At 46.5% G+C, this 21061-nt stretch overlaps 1 protein-coding gene across 1 annotated transcript; it reads left to right on the forward strand.

The window, feature by feature from the left end:
• Positions 1 to 2841: 2841 nt before the first annotated feature.
• Positions 2842 to 14091, forward strand: LOC306837111 (uncharacterized protein). The gene is made up of 2 exons (XM_079364617.1): positions 2842 to 3069; positions 12304 to 14091. The coding sequence occupies exon 2, from the start codon at positions 12305 to 12307 to the stop codon at positions 13472 to 13474; it is 1170 nt and encodes a 389-aa protein (XP_079220743.1). The 5' UTR covers positions 2842 to 3069; position 12304; the 3' UTR covers positions 13475 to 14091.
• The last annotated feature ends 6970 nt before the right edge of the window (positions 14092 to 21061 follow it).

The raw sequence follows: 21061 nt of genomic DNA on the forward strand, positions 1-21061 counted from the left end.
CGCACAAAAAGTTAAAAGCATTTCGACGGGTTGTGAACTTAGACCGTTTGATATGACTTCAGCAGCCAAACAGAGTAAAGCATAATTTAACGTCACATTTCTTAAACATGTTTTGGTTTTAGGGAGCAAACTGCTTAGATCATCCAGCTGCAGGGGAAACATGATCATCTGTTCACAGGAGTGAAGAACACAGCCAGCTTAGCTTGGAGGTAACATTAAGGAAAACAACTGGCCATATTATCGCCGTATAACCATCTTGTACTTAAAGCTATAATTAGTCCTCATCCCATGTAAAGCCCACAATAATAAAACACTCATGGTGTCACATGGATGCAAACTGACTTTCTGTTTTTTAAATCCAAAATAGGGCATCAAAATAAATTATTTTTGAGGCCTGTGTGTTATTTTTCACCCTGGTGTAAACCTGCTTTCCCTTTTCTCGTGTTTTCTCTGTAATAGGAACTATTTTGGAGTCAATGGGCTGGGCTGGAAGTGTGTGCAGGGCCAAAAAAAAGGGACAACCTTAAAAAGAAATACATGTCATCTGTGCATTCACTTGAATGTATATAAGTTATATTCACACAAATGAATAAATTGACTTTTGCTAACATTTCTGTTGCTGTTGTTGTCAACTGTCATGATTAATTTCATCTGCAAGTGTCCAGGATCAGGAGAAGGTGCGAGTTTGACCCTGGTTTGTCCTTATGGATGAGGTGTTGGATCAGAGACAGTCCACCTCAACCCCTGTCCTCATCGCCTCCATCCCTGAGGACAGACCAGGGCCCAGCGAGGCGGGGGACCAGGAGGAGGAGAGGTCAGGGAGAAAAAGAGAGGAGAGCCAGGCAGGAGAAAAGAGAGAGAGGGACTTCGAAAGGCAGCTGATGGACCCCATCAAAGAGGACTTGAGGTTTCAGTGGGAGGCAGCAGAGACGAGGGCGCAAGAGAGCGAGGCACAGATGGAGAAGAAGTTCTCCCTGCTGCAACGTTTAATATAAAAACTATATGAATAAAAAAATCTAATTTAAATGGAAATGATTTATTTTGTTACATATTTGTTATGTTTGCTATGTTTAATGTTATTTATTTATAATCACTAGGTTCACACCAAAGTGTCGGCCAGAACACCACTTAAGGCCACGGTTCCAGGGAGTATGATGAATGAAAGGCAGAGAGAGAGATTTCACTGTTCAGCTCTTCTTTACTTCCAATAGAGCAGCACATACAAGTAGTTGTAACTGGTTGCTTCAGTTATGCATGTGAATGTGAATGTGTGGTTTCTATAAAAAGAAAGAATTACAAAATACAGTATCAATAATACAGAATAACATAAATGACTTCTCCTATATAAAGTAACATCAGTGAAATATAACCATGCATTTACACAGCAAGCGATTCAGTAATTATAAAATCACATTTCTCTTTACACTAACTTAAACTAACAACTTAAACACAGAATGTACAGGCCTCTTTAACATTTCAATCCTGTCATACAAATCCTCTAACTACCGAAACCAGCAGGATGCTTTTATTTTGAAACATGCAGGCAAGCTGCTACATCCGGTTACCAAATTAGCGTAGTTGAAACGCAACATGAATAACAATTCGACACTAAACACTTTCGGCTCAATCACAACTATCTTAAAACACCGTAATAAGTGTATAAATGAACATGCCTCCAAATCAACATGACACATCTCACACTGACGCGCAGAGTCAAGTGAGCAGAGGGACGTAAATTAGCATGCATGCAATCAGCTATCATTAACGTGACCGATCATACCGCGAGCACGCAGGCTCCGACTTTCATGCAACCAAACAACATCAACATGAGTAAACAATGTGATAATTATACAAGAGATAAATACTCACACTTTCATCTACGCACACACAGCTTCTATTGAATTATAACGTCACAACCGAAGCTCTCTCGTCTGCTTGTTGATACTTCACTTCTCGCGTTATCAGACATGTCCCTAACTTTGGGCCTTTTCTACAGGGGTATTTACATTTAATTTTATTGAAAGAAAAAAGAAAACCCAGGCTGTCCCTGTGCTGGACAGCCGGACTCTCGGCCTTAATCTCACGCTGCTGGGACTTCTCCACCATGAAACAAACAAACGTTAATTGATCTGTCAGAAACGGACGCTGTCAGGGTTGCTAGGAGACCGAACAGTTCGTTACATAAGTAGGAAGACCAGACCATCTCATTTGTTAGACCGCGCGGTTCAGCCTTCGCGGTCCACGGAGGACGTGCCTTCGTGGACCGCCTCCCAAGGCTGCAGCCTCTGGAACGGGACACAGCTCTGGACAGTCTCCTCTGTGGTTCCAGTCGGCTGCCCCATTGTTACTGACTGCAACTCAGAGACATACACCATCACGGAATACATAGATCACTTCTGTTGGGGCCTCCCAAGTTGAGCATAGGCAAACAAAGGACTTGGGCCTGTTCCCCTCTGCAAAGCCTGAGTAGAGTACCCTCAGACAGAACAAAGGCCCTTTTAGAAGACTCAAGGTCCCAGAGGCCTTTGCAGGAGTTCACACCTATATGTGAAAGAAAGGGGGGACCCGAAACCCTCTCCTCTCATTGGAGGGGGCTGAAGGTGCACCCCTCCCCTACACAGCCCAAGCTACAAAATCCCAGAACAACCAGTCTCTCTTTCTCTTTCATACGTCCTTCCAAAGACGTCCGAGGATATCCCGACATCCTTTTAAACAACACGCTCCTCTCTGTTTGAAAGTTTTGGAGCACAGGGCACCCCTAGGCCCGATAGAAGACCGACGATCAGAATTCCGAGCTCTGATCAAGTGCTTGAACGCCTCTCCACGGAGAGCGTCTTTACTACCGAGTTAAACGGTATTTGGTAATCGTAAAGATTACAGTTTGTTAGTCCTGCAAAGACAGGATATTCACGGAGATCACCTTGCTCGACGGAGGATACCTCGGCTTCTTTTACCCTCGGGGACTCACCGCCATTCTTTTTACCCACCAGTGGGCTGCCTGGAGACGGGTGAAGACCGCTCCATCTACGGACTTGTTTCATCTCATCAACCGGGGACGAACGGTTTCAAGTGAGGCTTAGATATAGGTCTGGGCAGTTAACTTAGAGAGTGTGTAATAACTGAGTTATTGTTTAAATTTTGGTGTATTTGTTTTGTTCATGGGCCGTGGCGTCCAGAGGTTATAGGGAAACCTGTGTTTACTTGTCCCGGACTACCGCGTCCCGGGTTTAAACTCGTAATTAATTCCCTTATTTTGGGCCGCCGTGCCCCATTGTGTGTTTTATTTGTGAACGGTAGCGTTACAACCGACTAATAGCTTCACGATCAGGGTGACCAATGTAACGCTGACTGACGGAAATTTAGCCATTGGACTCTGATAGTGGAGTTAGAACTCGAGTTGTACGTGAGATTCAGAGTGTGATCCCGACTCCTGGGACACGCTGTTTTTCTTTATCTTCTCTTTCTTTTCTCGACTAACACACTCACACCCGTCCACCTACACACGAATAGGTGCCTGTTCATACACGCACACACACACATATCAAGAAGGTAGGGATAGGGTTAGCGTTAGCGAGATCTATTAGAGACCATAGGAGTTTAGGAAATCTGGGCTTAGTCGCCGCCATTACGTGACAGCTCGTGACTACACCGCCATCTTGCCCCATTTTCTCTAACTCCCGCACACACACTCACGCACACACCCCACTTTGTTTAGCTAAGAGATAGAGTTAGCTAGATTCCGCTAGGTAACATAGCCGCCATTACGTGGATACACGTGGCCATGCGGCCATCTTGACCTCGCCCCCACACTCTCTCTCTCTCACACACACACACACACACACACACACACACACACACACACACACACATACGCACACACACACACACACACCCACACACATACACACATACGCGCGCACACACACACACATACACACATACGCGCACACACACACACACACACACACGTGCCACGCTTGTTTGTTTTGTTTGTTAATTGTAGTTTGGCTTATGATGGTTATTTGTTTGATTGGGTTTCATTGATTTACTTGATGTTGCTTTGTTAAATAAATTCTATTATATCTTAAAAAAGTCGTTGTTTGTGATCACTGTGAATTTGCTTTGTGACTTAGGCTGGGTGAAAGGGCTTTGTGTTCGGATTTCACACCTTCAATTAAATACAGATTATTAATTATTAATGATATTAGTATTTGATTAAATAATTTGAGACTGATATTGGTAATATTTTAATTGTTCCCTGTTAACAGGGTGGTGCCCCGAGGTTTATTAAACACAGTTTAATAACAATTATTGATTTAGATTAATAATTAAATAAACTTAATTATTAATTTATTTTGACAATCAAATTTTACGTCATAAAACCCAACATAACCGTTGGTCAGGTATTCGCTCCTGAAAATTCCCAACATAATGGTGCCCCGTGTGAGGCTCTTAATAAACCAGCTTTGTCACATTGTTTGTCCACAGTGATCCAAATTTTTAACCATAAAGTGAATCTTCTAAAGAAATACTCTTTTCTTTGGGGAGATCACTTCTGTTGTTAGTAAAGCAAAGCAAACATCAAGTGGGGTGTTAGTTGTGCTGTTGCGTGTTGAGGTTAGTGAGTGGTTTAGTAGTGTTGCATGGTTAGTGTTGTTTTCAGACAACACGTTAGCCATTTGTCCAGTTGAAAGTAAAAACCTCAGTTGTTGCAAAACCAGTTGCTTGAGAGGTGTGACCAGGTGTGAATGCTCACACCTACCTGCCAGGACAGATTGCAGTGATCTAGTTGGAAACCTCAGATCAGAATTGCCCCTGTTGGTTGTGTTGCAACTCTGTCTAGTATTTAAATACGCCAAAATCCTGAGCCAGGATCACTCTTAACCACAGAATGTACTCAGAAGACGGGCGTCAGCCCGGAACTGCTGACCCCATGGGATCAAACGACCCCTCCCTGCAAGAAGCAGTGGCAGTTCTCATCCACCTCCCTCCAGAGGAGCTCACCCGTCTGAACTCCTACACAATGGACATCTGCGAAGACAAATTGAACGACTTGGTTGACTATGTGAATAATCCAACAGGAAAACCGTCACGCACAATTGCGGATGTACTAGGCCAACTCCTCCTCCTTTCCCTACGCAGATCGCATGTGCAGGACCACAAATACCGGGCACAACTAGCCGAGGTGCAGGAAGCAAAACAGAACCTATGGGATGACTTCAAAGAAAAGCAGGAGATGTTGAAGACCTTGCAGGATGAATGTAAGGCCCTGCGGGAGGAAAAGGAAACACTGCTAGAAAACAGCACGTTGACCAGACAAAAGCAGCAAAGTGACGTGTGACCCAGAAGTCAGGATAAGCAGGTTAGTACCGCAGCCCACAAGTCAACTGAGGAGTCGTCAGATGAAGGATGGGGGACTGAACCAAGTCCTTGGAAGAAAGAGGTGGACATGCTGAAAAATCTTGAGAAAAGGGAACGCCGAGACGTTGCACCCACAGCAGGGCGCACCCCCTCCTACAACCACAGGGACACACTGCTGGTTAAGAATGAACATCATCAAACCTCCTCAGAGGAAGAAGCACCGCCGCGGAGGAATGTAGCACAGGGTAGCCAGTACCAAATACGTTTCAAACAGGAAAGGTACCCACCGCACAGGAATAGGGATTCATCCCTCCTGAGAAGCAGCAGAGAAGAGTATCAGACGGTGTCAGATCTCGAATTCTACCGGTCTCCTCCCCGCAAAGGAAGGGATTTTTCGCCCCCTAGAAGCAGGAGAGAATCCAGGGATGGTTCAGGTACCAGGCACTACCGGCCTACCACCCGCATAGAGAGGGATTTCTCACCCCCTAGAGATAGAGGGGAATATCGGGCCACATCCGACACAGACTACTCCCGTGCTCTAGTCAGATTCACGCGACAGAACCAGAGACATGCATCTTACCCAGAGAGCCGTGGAAGGTACGAGTCGTCCGATTCGGACAGCTCCTACCAGGGTAAACCCTTCCAAGGTTTACGAACGAGACACCTAGAAGCCATGGCCAAAGATGTCGAACGCTTCGACCCAAGCAACCCGAATTCCAGCGTTGATGACTACCTTAGGGAGGTCAAGCGTTGCCTCTGTGACCTGCCGTATGCATCTCCACGTGAAAAACTGAAGCTGATTTGGAAAACCACATCTAGTGGTGTCCGGGCTTTCATGGAGACACTCCCGTCAAGCATCCGGGACCACTACCCTGCCCTCTGTAGGGCCCTCCAGGAACTGTATTCAGTTTTCACAGATTCAGCCGCTGCAACACTTGGGGCTTTCAATGTCATGCAGAAGAAGCATGAAGCCCCCAGGGAGTACTACCGGCACCTAAGGACCGCTTACTTCCAAGGTCGGAAAGCACCAGGTATGGAGGAAGATCATGCTTTCAAGTCACTGTTTCTGCACAACCTACATGAAGGCATACGATACGATGTCACCATGTATTGTAGGACGGGTCGACTTAATATGCGGGAGATGAAGAAGTACGCTCAAGAAGCTTGGCAAACGCGAATGCGGCCTGAAATCAATAAGCCGGAAAACAGCCCCCGGGTCCTAGAAATCACGACTCCAGAGGAACATTTGTTGGCACTTGAGGGTGATGAACTACCATGTCCCAAGACAACAACTAGAACAAGGCACACGGAACCGTCTTATCCACCAGAAAGGCAACAGAACCAAAGAGACGGCGGCTGGGACCGGTCGCGGTCTAAATACCGGCCACCGCAACCAAACTATCCCAAACAGGGAGTAAAGTTCAGGGATGACAACTATTCCAGACAAAGGAGTAAATCTAGAGAGAGACCCCAGGGTTACGCGAAAGAAAAAGGATGGAACCCAGAGATAGCAGAGATGATTCGTCTGTGCGTGGAAGAAACAGTGCACAAAAGGGAAGCCCAACAACAACCATCCACCTCCGCTGACCAGCAACCAAAACCTGATGCGGATAGGTCAGACGCATGACTAGCTCGGACCCGGACGACGTCCCCCGCCACCGCTAAAGTCTACTTTGTCGGATGGGGAAGAGACCCCAAAAAGCCCAGTGGGCTCCCTAGCGTTTCCCCACCTGAGGTTTCCCCCACCTTTTTAACCTTCCTGGGTGACCTTGTCCGTCAGGGCAAGACCAAGCGAATCTACACCCCAGTAATACTAGGGGGGTGTATCGACACCCTGGCCCTACTTGACTCTGGCTCCGAAATCAGTCTAATGAGCTCAGAAACCTTTACAAAACTGGCTAGAACCATGCTCTCCCTCGGCAAGCCGCTACAACTTGAGAACTGCAACATGAGCATTACCAGTTTCACCCAAGACAGCTCCCCAATCACGCGGCGTGCATGGGTCGACCTCTCCTTTCGGGACATGACCCTTGTCCATCCGGTGTGCATCTGTCTCCTTGATACAGAACCACTTCTGATTGGTCAAGACCTGCTGGACCGGCTGGCTCCATTAATCGACTGTCACCGAGGACACATCTGGGCTCAAGTAAGTGTACCTAAACCACTAACGCCTGAGGGCGGTCAACCCGCCGACAATGAACAGGTGGCCGCCATCCGAGAATCTGGGATCACCTTACCTATGCTCATGCCCCCCCTGGAGCCAAATCCCGGGAATAACACCTTTCAGTTTCCCTCAACCCCAGGGAACAAATCAACACCATTCCAAGCACATCAGTCATTCCTGTGCTCACTGAAGGGTACCAACTCCACGCTGTACTGCCCCCTGATAGTCGGAGAAGTTCGCCTGAATGGTCTGGAAATTGCAGAAGCCGGGTTGGCTCTCTGGTCTGAGAAGTCCGCAATAAGTCATGACCTATACGAAGAGCTTTGCAACAATGGGTCCTCCCTAACGCTGGCCCCTTTGAGACATTGGATCTTGTCGGCGGAGTCACCGCAGGTTCGTCTGAAGTCCCCGGGTGTCTGTATGTTGTCCATTCAGCTGGGAAGGAGGAAGGTTGCTCATGTGGTCAGTGTTACCCGCCAGCTCCGATTCCCGTTCCTCGTGGGATCCGACCTCCTCGTCAGATTGGGGGCCCAGCTAGACACAATCAACCAAGTTTTGTGGTCCCAGGCCGAGGCTGAACCCTGTGAACTGGCCCCGGAGCTTGAACACCTAAAATCAGGCCAGACCATTCCAAAGGCATGTCAAGCGGCCAGTGAAATGCAGGTAACCATACCTGCCAGAACAGCAGGTGTCCCCATTCGGCTCGTGATCCCTAGAGGACAGAGGATACCCGGCCAGCAGGCTTTCTTTCAGCCTCTTCCTTACTTTGGGGAACTCCACTTAACGGTCTGCGGTACCCCATTGCTTGAACTGGACAACCGCTCTACATATCTGCTGGTCCAGAATCTCACCCACTCCACCATTCACGTGGAACCCCATCAACCACTGGGTATGCTAATTGACAGCTCATTTCACGATTTTGAGCTAACCGTCCCTGTCATCGGAGAGCTCCCCCCCTCCTTAAATAGTAATGACGCTTCCAGTCAAGTCGCATTCACCTTCCCGACCAATATGATTAAGATTGCTGGTCATGACATGTTGCAGGGTGAAGCCATCTGTAGCGCCTCCCTGGACCGAGAAGGGAACATGGTCGTACACGCTTTGGTTGCACAGCCAGGAGACACGACCCCAAGTCAGGACAATGCTGGCCTCAACCCAGAACCGTACCTCGGCTTTGAGTCAGAAATTGAGCTGCAGATTGGCAAAGCAGATGCACTGACAACCGAGGACCAGAAGAGGGCTCTACGGAACTTATTCCGTGAGTTCCAGTCCATCTTTTCACGGGACTCCCAGGATTGTGGAGTCACTGACATCCACACTGTTCGCATCCCAACAGACCCAAAAGCCCCACCGACGTTCGTACGTCAGTACAAGATCCCACTGGCCGCATACGAATCCATTCAAGAAATTTTGGACAAGCTGCTCGAGAAACAGATCATCAGGTAATGTAACTCGACGTACAACTCCCCCATCTGGCCAGTGTTGAAACCCACCGGTAAATGGCGCCTGACCATCGACTACCGGCCTCTGAACAAGCAAGTCCCGCTATCGCGCTGGCCTATGATCCATCTGGATCAAGAACTAGCTAAAGTCAAGGGGGCGTGTTTCTTTTCGACGGTTGACGTGGCCAACGGGTTCTGGACCATGAGAGTGGATCCAGGGGACCAGTACAAACTAGCCTTCTCTTTCGGTAACCGCCAGTACACCTGGAACCGCTGTCCCTTTGGGTACTCAAACTCCCCAGCAGAGTTCAATATTTTCCTCCATAAGGCAATGAGCGACGCCGCAGCCCGCGGTAACCTCATCTATGTGGATGACATCCTGATAAGAAGTCGGTCGTTTGAGGAACATCTGGCAGAGATCCGTCACGTGCTTAACCAGTTATCCAACGCAGGAGCCAAACTGGCCATCGCCAAGGGCCAGTGGTGTCGTACCAAGGTGGAGTACGTGGGCCTAACAGTAGGGGCAGAGGGCATTGAGCCGCAAGCCGGACGGCTTAGAGCCATCAAAGACATCAAAGCCCCCACCAACTTGTCAGAGCTCAGGAGTTTTCTGGGCGTCTGCAACTACTCCCGTCAATTCATTGAAGACTACGCAGATATAGCCAGGCCCATGACAACGCTCCTTCGCAAGGATAAAGCGTTCGAATGGCAAGAGGCACAGGAGCACTCTTTCATTCAAATGAAGGACAAACTGTGTTCGGCACAGTGCCTAGCCTACCCAGACAAAGACAAAGAATTCTACCTGGAAGCAGGCTTCTCCCCCCAGTGCCTTAGCGCTGCTCTAGCACAAATGCATGACACAGATAAGAGAGTAGTAGCTTATGCGAGCCGCCCCCTGAGCAGTGTTGAAATACAGTTTTCAGACTGTGAGAAGGCCCTCCTCGCAACCGTCTGGGCTGTTGAACATTTCCGCAGCTACATCGGAGGACAGAGGGTCATCATTGAGACCTGCCATCAACCTGTCATGTTCTTGAACAGCCAGAGACTACGAGAGGGTCGAGTCACCAACAGCCGCATCGCCTCGTGGATGATGGCACTACAGGGCTATGACATTGAGGTCAAATATGCCCAGAATCTAAAGATGGCCTTAGGCCAAGGCCTGGCGGATTGCCAACACTGTGACTGCGACGAGCCAATGACCCCCCACCTGGTGTCAGTGGTGTCACCGACACTGCCCTCAAATCATCATCATTATGATGAAAATGTCTGTAAAAACCTCCCCATGGTTTTTGTGGATGGGTGCTCATTTCACCACGAATGCCAACCTCTGGCAGGGGTCGGGATCGTGTGGACCGGTCAACAGTCAGAGGAACCCGACCATTACAAGCTTGGCCCCAAAACCAGCCAGTATGCTGAGATTGCGGCAGCCCTCATCGCCCTGCAACAAGCAGCCAAAGCACAAATGTCCCAGCTTGTAGTTTGTTCTGATTCCAACTATGCCCGTCACAGTTTCATCTCCCACTTTCCACTCTGGAAAGAAAATGACATGAGGAATGCAAGAAACAAGGAGGTCAAACACTCAGAACTGTTTTTGGCCTGTGACCGGAACAAGGGATGACAGTGTATTGGAAGAAGTTCAAGGGTCACTCCCAAACTTCAGGCCCAGACAAAGAGGGAAACGATGAAGCAGACCGTTTAGCAAAGCTGGGGGCAATACAGGGTACACCCTGGGAGTTCGAACCCACGTGGCTCCCGGAAACAGAAACATGTCAGGTCAACGCCATCACTCGGCGAATCTCAAGGGAGAAGAAAGAGGACCCTCAAGCCTGTCACCAAACTCTGCACCTGGGTCAAGGACCGGAAGATGCAGACTTGGTCTCCATGCAAGAGCGGGACCCAGCTCTTCAGACCATCCGACAGCTGCTGAGGAACCCACAACCACTTGGGACCTCTACTGCCATGCCAGGAGACTCGGACGAACTAAAAGCTCTTCACCCCAACCTCCCAAACTTCAAGTTGGAAAAGGACCTGTTAGTCCATACCCAAAAGGGACAGGGACCATCCCGGTGGGTCGTGCCAACCGACCATAGGGGGGTGATGCTAGCCCATGCACACGACTCGCCAACTGGAGGTCATAGAGGGCATAAAGCTACACTAGCTACCCTGAGACAGGTAGCATACTGGCCAACAATGGCCAGGGACGCCAAGGCTTATGTCCAGGGATGTCTAATCTGTTGCCAGTTCCAACCTTCTCAACCCCTGGGGCGAGCCCCACTCCAACGGAGAGGGATCACATTCCCTTGGTCAAACCTCCAGATCGACTGGGTTGGCCCAGTCCCAAAGTCGGCACGAGGAAATAAATACCTCCTCACAATCACATGTGCCTTCACCAAGTGGGTCGAGTGCCTCCCAGCACCCAACGACACAGCCACGACGACAGCAGTACTACTGCTGAACCACGTGTTTAGCCGGTGGGGACTGCCACTCTCTATCGACTCAGATCGTGGCACACACTTCACCTCCAGCGTCATGACCTCGTTGTTCGAGATCTTGGGGGTGGAAGTCAGGTTCCACATATCGCACCACCCTCAGTCATCAGGCCAGGTTGAACGCACCAACCGTACGGTGGTAAGCATGCTCAAAAAGTATGTGAGCAACAATGGTAAGGATTGGGATCTGAAGCTCCCTCTGGTACTGATGGCCATCAGGGCAACCCCACACCGTTCCACCGGGGTAACACCATTTGAAATGATGACGGGAAGGGAAATGACACTCCCTCTGCACCTTCCCTACCAGCCAGAAGACATCAGTGTGGCAACCGCCTATACAGCCCACCAATACATCTCAAACCTACGTGACCACCTCAGGGTTACGTTCGCATGGGCCCAGGGAAACCTGGAGGCCTCGGCTAAAGGAGCCAAGGCTTATTATGACAAGAAATCGTCCGATCAGGAGTATCAAGTGGGGGACAAAGTCTTTTATTTTAAATATACCAAACCAGTAGGCATATCAAAGAAATTCCTCCCTAGCTGGTCAGGCCCGTTCGAGATAGTGGGAAAGCTATCCCCAGTAGCTTACCGCATCAGGGTCTCAAAACAAAGGCAAAAACCCACATACAAATGGGTCCATGCAAACCAGATCAAACCATTCCAGCCATATCCGCCACCAGGGGGCGTAACGGCTCACACGCCTGATGAGGAAACACAAAACCCACGTCAGGAACAATAGAACACCCATCATTGATACCGGGAAACCAGGAGCCTGACCCAACTCCCTGACTAATTGGTACTAACTCCCGCTATTATCCATCCGTAACTATACTTTGGTTTGTTTCAGGATGGGACTCCCTTGGGCACTCTGCATCCTCCTGAACCTACCAATGGTTCTCGCCACCGAAGTGGTAGAACCAGGGCCGCCGACCGGTACGGTCCTTCAAGAAATCCCAGGACTGCTGATCACTCATTGCGGCCTCTACACCCAAAGAATCTATGTACGTCTCGATCCCTGGGACGTATACCGACGACACATTCGTCTACCCCCACGACTAACTGAGGGAAGACTAAGTGGATTCCAAGCACATGATACAGTAGAACGGGCAAAACAAACCACTACCCATATCCTAGAGCAACTACAGAAGTTCCTAGTCACTGAGGAGGACCTCAGTGGAAAACCACGACCAAAACGATTTCTTGGCGGTCTGCTGGCTGCCGCCTCTGCCATTGGATCATTATTCTCGGTCGGACTGTCCGCTGCTAACACAGTCAGCTTAAGCACCCTCCAGAGACACATGAGCGAACTTGATGATGAACTGCCAGAGATCCAGCAAAGACTCCTTTCGCAACAAGAACAACTCCAGGGCCTGGGGAAAACCTTCCAGGGTACCATAGTGACCGTTAACTTACACTCCACTCTCCTCAACAACACCCTGCATGCTCTGGACACCCTGTCAGTAGTGGTAAAAGAAGACATTACCTATGTAAGGGTGATCAGGGACTTAATGCAAGATTTGATTCGAGAAGTAAGTTCATCGGTTAATAGTCTGAGTGGGGGAAAGATTCCAGCATACCTGGTCTCCTTGAACTTGGTAGAGCAGATCCTGAGGGCAGCTACGACCACTGTAGTACAACCCTCACAGGTACACCTAGCGTATAGTCTGGGTAGCGCAATCCCTATCGCAGTGAACCCTGAGAATCTAGAGATAGGGTTTATCCTCAACCTTCCGATTATAGAAAGGCAGAATATATACAGGATGAAATCTATTCTTAATGTGGGTTTCTGGAAAGGTAACACACACGTATACCTCAAGACACCATCCACCATAGCATATCATGATGAGAACCCTTCACTGTACCTCATTCCCAATCTAGGCATGTGTACCAAAACCAAAGACATCCATTGGGTGTGTCCAAGCAACCCCTTTATTAGGGATGTCACCACCTACCTATGTGGCCTAAGGAACGACTCCCCTGAGCAGAAATGTCAAGGTAGCATGTCAACACGAGATTGAGAAGCTGAGACAAGAGTAGAAAGAGCTGGCTATCGGTGGCTAGTCAGCACAGCGGCCACTGAAGTCTTAATGTCATATGACCGCCATGACACAGTCACTAAGCTAAAATTGCCAAACCAGACGGTCTTCATGACCGTCCCTAAGGGGGCTACGATACACATCAATGATGTCATCCTCCATCACCCTCGACCCCTCCATACATGACACTGAGATCGAGGTCATGGACGCATTTAAGGGCCACAACCTAACCCTTGACACAGTCCTGCAACAACAACTCAGAGTTGAAGGGACTAAATTGATACAGTTCAGCCTTAAACCAACTGGACTCACAACTAAATTTAGTCATTTGATTCGACCAGTCCCCGAGCCAAGCCATCCAGTCAGTGAGATTGCACTAGGGCTCCTGCTTAGTGGCTGGATCATCACGGCCATGGTGGCCTATATGATGTATAACTACATTAAGAAACTGCAGGCCAGGCTAGACTCAATCCTGCTCGTCCAGCCACGCTTCACACAGACCAGGACCACCCCAACGGTAGACTCCGGTCTATTGGGAGAGTGAGTCATAACAATAACACCTCTAACAGCCGATCTCTCTTTTCTTTTCCTCTTTTGTTTTATTTCGTGCTTTTATTGTTATTGTGTCTTTATTGCTTTGGTGGTTCTAAACCACCTGCTAAGAACTGTGCCTTGAGTAACAAAGCTTTGGTAATGTCTGATTATGTTTTGTTTAGTGTTAGATATAACAGTCTGCCCAGACTTTGCCTCAATGTCTGCCCAGACCAAATGCCTCTCAAATGTACTATTCGGTAGTAAAACTTGTAACTGTATGTTTGCCTCCTAACACTTGGACTGTTGGCCCGTATTGCCCTAAAGACCGTGACCTGCATCCCCACTCTTCAGGCCAAAGGGGGGATGTTGGGGCATCCCAAGTTGAGCACAGGCAAACAAAGGACTTGGGCCTGTTCCCCTCTGCAAAGCCTGAGTAGAGTACCCTCAGACAGAACAAAGGCCCTTTTAGAAGACTCAAGGTCCCAGAGGCCTTTGCAGGAGTTCACATCTATATGTGAAAGAAAGGGGGGACCCGAAACCCTCTCCTCTCATTGGAGGGGGCTGAAGGTGCAACCCTCCCCTACACAGCCCAAGCTACAAAATCCCAGAACAACCAGTCTCTCTTTCTCTTTCATACGTCCTTCCAAAGACGTCCGAGGATATCCCGACATCCTTTTAAACAACACGCTCCTCTCTGTTTGAAAGTTTTGGCGCACAGGGCACCCCTAGGCCCGATAGAAGACCGACGATCAGAATTCCGAGCTCTGATCAAGTGCTTGAACGCCTCTCCACGGAGAGCGTCTTTACTACCGAGTTAAACGGTATTTGGTAATCGTAAAGATTACAGTTTGTTAGTCCTGCAAAGACAGGATATTCACGGAGATCACCTTGCTCGACGGAGGATACCTCGGCTTCTTTTACCCTCGGGGACTCACCGCCATTCTTTTTACCCACCAGTGGGCTGCCTGGAGACGGGTGAAGACCGCTCCATCTACGGACTTGTTTCATCTCATCAACCGGGGACGAACGGTTTCAAGTGAGGCTTAGATATAGGTCTGGGCAGTTAACTTAGAGAGTGTGTAATAACTGAGTTATTGTTTAAATTTTGGTGTATTTGTTTTGTTCATGGGCCGTGGCGTCCAGAGGTTATAGGGAAACCTGTGTTTACTTGTCCCGGACTACCGCGTCCCGGGTTTAAACTCGTAATTAATTCCCTTATTTTGGGCCGCCGTGCCCCATTGTGTGTTTTATTTGTGAACGGTAGCGTTACAACCGACTAATAGCTTCACGATCAGGTTGACCAATGTAACGCTGTCTGACGGAAATTCAGCCATTGGACTCTGATAGTGGAGTTAGAACTCGAGTTGTACGTGAGATTCAGAGTGTGATCCCAACTCCTGGGACACGCTGTTTTTCTTTATCTTCTCTTTCTTTTCTCGACTAACACACTCACACCCGTCCACCTACACATGAATAGGTGCCTGTTCATACATGCACACACACACATATCAAGAAGGTAGGGATAGGGTTAGCGTTAGCGAGATCTATTAGAGACCATAGGAGTTTAGGAAATCTGGGCTTAGTCGCCGCCATTACATGACAGCACGTGACTACACCGCCATCTTGCCCCATTTTCTCTAACTCCCGCACACACACTCACGCACGTACACGCCCTTATACATTCACGCACACACCCCACTTTGTTTAGCTAAGAGATAGAGTTAGCTAGATTCCGCTAGGTAACATAGCCGCCATTACGTGGATACACGTGGCCATGCGGCCATCTTGACCTCGCCCCCACACTCTCTCTCTCTCACACACACACACACACACACACACACACACACCCACACACATACACACCCACACACATACACGCGCACACACACACACACATACACACATACGCGCACACACACACACACACACACACACGTGCCACGCTTGTTTGTTTTGTTTGTTAATTGTAGTTTGGCTTATGATGGTTATTTGTTTGATTGGGTTTCATTGATTTACTTGATGTTGCTTTGTTAAATAAATTCTATTATATCTTAAAAAAGTCGTTGTTTGTGATCACTGTGAATTTGCTTTGTGACTTAGGCTGGGTGAAAGGGCTTTGTGTTTGGATTTCACACCTTCAATTAAATACAGATTATTAATTATTAATGACATTAGTATTTGATTAAATAATTTGAGACTGATATTGGTAATATTTTAATTGTTCCCTGTTTACAGGGTGGTGCCCCGAGGTTTATTAAACACAGTTTAATAACAATTATTGATTTAGATTAATAATTAAATAAACTTAATTATTAATTTATTTTGACAATCAAATTTTACGTCATAAAACCCAACATAACCGTTGGTCAGGTATTCGCTCCTGAAAATTCCCAACACTTCATTAATCCACTTGCCAAACTGCACCCCAGCTATATAAAGGACTCCTACCATTTTATTAATAAAATAAAACACCTTCAGGTACCCGGTCACACCTCTTTTTTTCAATAGATATAGATTCACTGTACACCAATATAGAAACTCCAATTGGCTTAGCTGCAATAAAACGCCTCTTTAATAAACACCCACCCCCGACAGCCACCTTCTACAGTTTCTGCACATCACCCTCACCCGTAACGACTTTATGTTTAATAATCAGCACTATCTCCAGCTGTGCGATGGGCCGGAAATATGCGCCGGCCTACGCAGACATCTACCTTGCCCACTGGGACGAAACGGCTTTCACCAAACTCACCACCAAACCCCTCCTGTATTTCCGGTACCTGGACGACATCTTCGGCCTCTGGGACGGCACACAGCAAAGCTTCATGACTTTCCTGGACACCCTCAACACACACCACCCCAAAATAACACTCAAACACAACATTTCCACATCAGTAGTAGAGTTCTTGGACACCTGTGTCTTCTTCCGTGCCTCCAGTGACCAGTCCAAAACACTGGCCACCAAAGTATATTTCAAAGAAACAGACCGCCACACACTCCTCCACAAGTCCAGCTATCACCCCAGGCACACGTACAGAGGTCTGATCAAATCCCAGCTGATACGCTTCCACAGAATCTGCACCTTCCCGGAGCATGTGGAGGAGGCCACCAGCACCCTCTTTAGTGCGCTGAGGCCCAGGGGTTACTCGAGACGCTTCCTCAGAACCATCAAGGCGGAGGTTGGCCGGACCTTTAAGGATAGGTACAACAATCCCAGCGCCCGGCCGCCCGGTCCTACTCTCGTCCCCATGGTAACTACTTATTCAGAGAATTTAAAGAGGCTGGTTTTAACTCTGAAATCCAGCTTTGAGGGGGCGAGAGAGGGCTGTGACGTGCTGGGCGACTGCCGGCTGATCTCCACCCACCGCAGAAACAAAAAGGCATGTTTATGCTATAAGATGCAAGGCCTGCCACAGACTCTATGTGGGGGAGACCAGAAATGACATCACAGCACGTATAAAATAACATTTTTATCAAATTAATGCGGGAACGGCACCACTGTCTTGTATGCACATTTCAAACTCCAAGGCCAACATAATGTGCAGAGCATGGGCCTGGAGAGCAACAGGGACTGGACCACTGTCCAGAGACGAGCGGCGGAGAGGAAATGGATCCACCTCTTAAAAACAATAGAACCGACTGGTGTTAATGAACAGTATTAGGGTGGATCCATTTCCTCCTTTTTTAATATAGCTTTTAGTGGGTTTTAGAGATACTGACCCCCTGACCTCCCAGGGCCTCTCCTACAGGTTTTAACAGGTCGACCCTCCGCGGACCGGGCTACCCCCCTTCTTTTAACTTTGGCTTTTATCCTTTAAATATTGATTTTATAGCCCACTCCTCCTCTATGGGATCTTAATTTATTGATGTTTTACTATTAATATGTCTTATGCATGTTTTAACCCCCCCCCCCCCCCCCCCCTCCCTTTTTTAATTATGTACAATTATTGATTTTTAAATGTATCTAGCACTTTTTGCACGTTATTTTAGCACTTTTAGACCCCTATGAGGAGGTTTTGGACCCTTTTAAATCTAATTTTAACTTACTTTTGATTTCTCAATTATATCATTTATTTTTAAATAATTTATGAGGTAGAACCTGCCTGCGGAGGGCGCGCCTTGAAACACTTTAAAACAAATTACAAAAACTTTTTTTTTAGAGACACCTTGTCCTGTTTTATGACAGGACAAGGACATGGTAAAATTGTATATATATATACAATTTTACTAACCCATGTGTTTTTATGAGTGTGGTTTTGATTATGTGAATTTAAGCACTTATTTTACTTATGCACTTTTTACATTTATTAATTAACCTTTTATCATTTTTAGCACTTATTCTTTTATTTTGTAGGGACATTTATATTTGATTTACACCAGGCCTTTTAATTCAGTTCAGAGCACTTACAGATAGGATCTTCATTTTATCTGTTTTAAATGATTTATTTTATCTATTTATATTTTAATTTCCACCCTTTGTAGGACAATAAAAGTCATTCAGCTCCTCTGTGTTTTTATCAGAGGCCCTATGACATGGCAGGTTTTAACAAGATACAGAGCTCCGCTGTCCTCTCCTGCACAGTGGTCCGATTACCCTTTTTATCCAAAACAAAATTGTAGATTGTCTTAAGAAGGTTTTAGTAAAAGCTTTTTGGTTTTTAAGGAGGGTTTTAATTGCAAATTCTTAATTATTTATTAAAACCGTGGGTCCCCCCGAGAGCCCGTGCCCCCCGTCGCATCCCCCAGAGGATGCTGCGCTTTTACCCAAACCAACATGATATATTTGTGTTAATCTAAAAACATTTCCCAACTCCACAAATCCTGTGACGCACATAACAGTCAAAAAATCTGACATGCAAGGAATCAGATTAGTAATGTTCTTTAGCTTGACATTTTGAGCGTTGAGTCGGGCTGTGATTTAGTGGAAGTGAGTTGCTTTTTAACCAAGTGGATGTTACACTGTCACATCCCTCAGTGTCATCATCTTCTTGGCCTGCTTTTATGTACAAAGTTTGCATACAAAGACACACAATGTACTCTTTGTAATTTCAGTCAATACCCACCCACATCCAGCCTGTTTCATTTTCAGAACATCATGGTTTGCTTTGTTGTTTTTCTCTATGACTATTTTTATTTGCTGAAATACAATGCAACACAGGAAGATAATGACAGCTTGGGGCAGATTGAAATAAGAACAGTCATTGAGCACATCAGGCTGTATGCTTTCATAAATGTCGCTTCTTATGAGCTATAATTTATTTTTGTCTCGCTCACTTCCTCTGCTTTCCATTTTTAAGTAAATAATCCTGCAATGACATCTCATCCGTTCTCTAAGATTGCTTATGTTTGGGTACACTCTGGTACTGAACATTAGGCAGAGATGGGCTCCACATCGGTGCTAAATGTCATTATAGTAATCAGTGTAGTCTTGAGGCCTTTACTAACAAATGGATGTTTTAAGGATTCCATTATCCCCGTTTCTTTATTTGTTCAATAATAAATGTTTAGTATGGTTAGTTTGTCTTTTTGATGTGAAGCCCTATATAAAGCATGACACCTCTCTGTCTAACTCTGCTGAAGTAGTGCATTTTTCTCTACTTTACTTTTAATTTTTTAAATAGTCATATATTGGGATATCCAAAGAAATGCATGATACACAACTACTTTTGGAGCATAGAACAAGCCAAATTATTTTTTCTATTTTCAAAATAAAGATGTATTTTTTACGATTGTAGAAACATGCCTAGGTTTTCTAAAGAAAGCTAAGAGACTTTTCATTGGAATTTATTTCTCAGAGCTCCTGCTAGTGTGATGGCTCTTGATCTGTCGTGGACAATTTCATACCATGAGGCTATGTCCTGCTCGCATTTTGAACCTGGTCTAATTTCAATTTTCTCCTCTGATAGTTATTCCTTCTTTTTTTTTTTAAAGGCAGGAGTTTGTTCCCAGACCTCAGGTGAAACTTCATATGTCAGTCAACAAGCTGCTTTTCCCTTTAATTCCAAAAAGAGTGAGTGAGAGATGTTAGAAGGGGCATCTAATGCTTAGTGTCTTTTTCAGATATCCAGATATGGATAAAGCGAGAATGTGGCTAAAGGCATCAACTCCTGTCCTCTGTGATTAAAGAGCAAACATGCCCAACTTGTTTGAATTGCAAAAATTCAGTCACATGTAAAAACCTCTAGTATTTAGTACCATATATTCCAGGTTGAAATAATGACACAGCACTTTAAAACGTACTCGATTTTATTCCTTCTGTTCCAGGCTTTTTAAATACAATTAGATGTGAATATGTGGTTATCACAAAGCTACTTAATTGCATCACTATCCTGAAGCACGATGGATTTCCTTCCCCCATTTTTTTTTTATACTTTGCCATGGCAAGTTATTTAAACATTCCAACATCCAACTTCTGTCGGTCGCTGGAGAAAAGCCCAAGCAAATGCTCATGAAGAAGATCACACATTTCTCACGCCCATGCACCAGCTGTTGAGAGATTCCACCTGACAATTCTGTTGTTGGGTAGGACAACCAATCTTTCTTACAGATTTACCATCTTTTGCCTTCCACCTGATCTCATACAGCACCCACCCCATGTCACCATTAACAGCAGAGTGAGAAAGAGTGACATCAAGAAATCAGAGGTGTAAGTAAGACAAAGGTTGAAACAGTCTTAAAGGTAGCAGAATGCTTTGGTGGAGAGAAGCTGCCTTTTTTTTTTCCATCTCATTGTGTTTATCCTGTCCAAGGTGTGTAGCGTCTCCATGCACCAGCACTTTTAACTTGGACGCAATAATGAGGAGAACATCATCAAAGTCATTAATTGAATTAGTGCTCTCTTTATCTCTGTATCTGCCTGTGCGCTCAGCCCTAAAAAGACTCCACAGACGAAGATTCCTCCACTAATTGACTTCGAACAGCTTCACCTGACTCATTTATTGATCCAGCTCCCAGCCTGCTTCACCTGCCATTGGCTACAAACTCATTTCATTTTACCTTGAGGTGATGGAGATTGTTTTGGTTATAAGTGAGAGA

The sequence above is a fragment of the Symphodus melops genome (genome assembly GCF_947650265.1).
Source record: "Symphodus melops genome assembly, chromosome: 16".
In the NCBI taxonomy this organism is placed as follows: domain Eukaryota; kingdom Metazoa; phylum Chordata; class Actinopteri; order Labriformes; family Labridae; genus Symphodus; species Symphodus melops.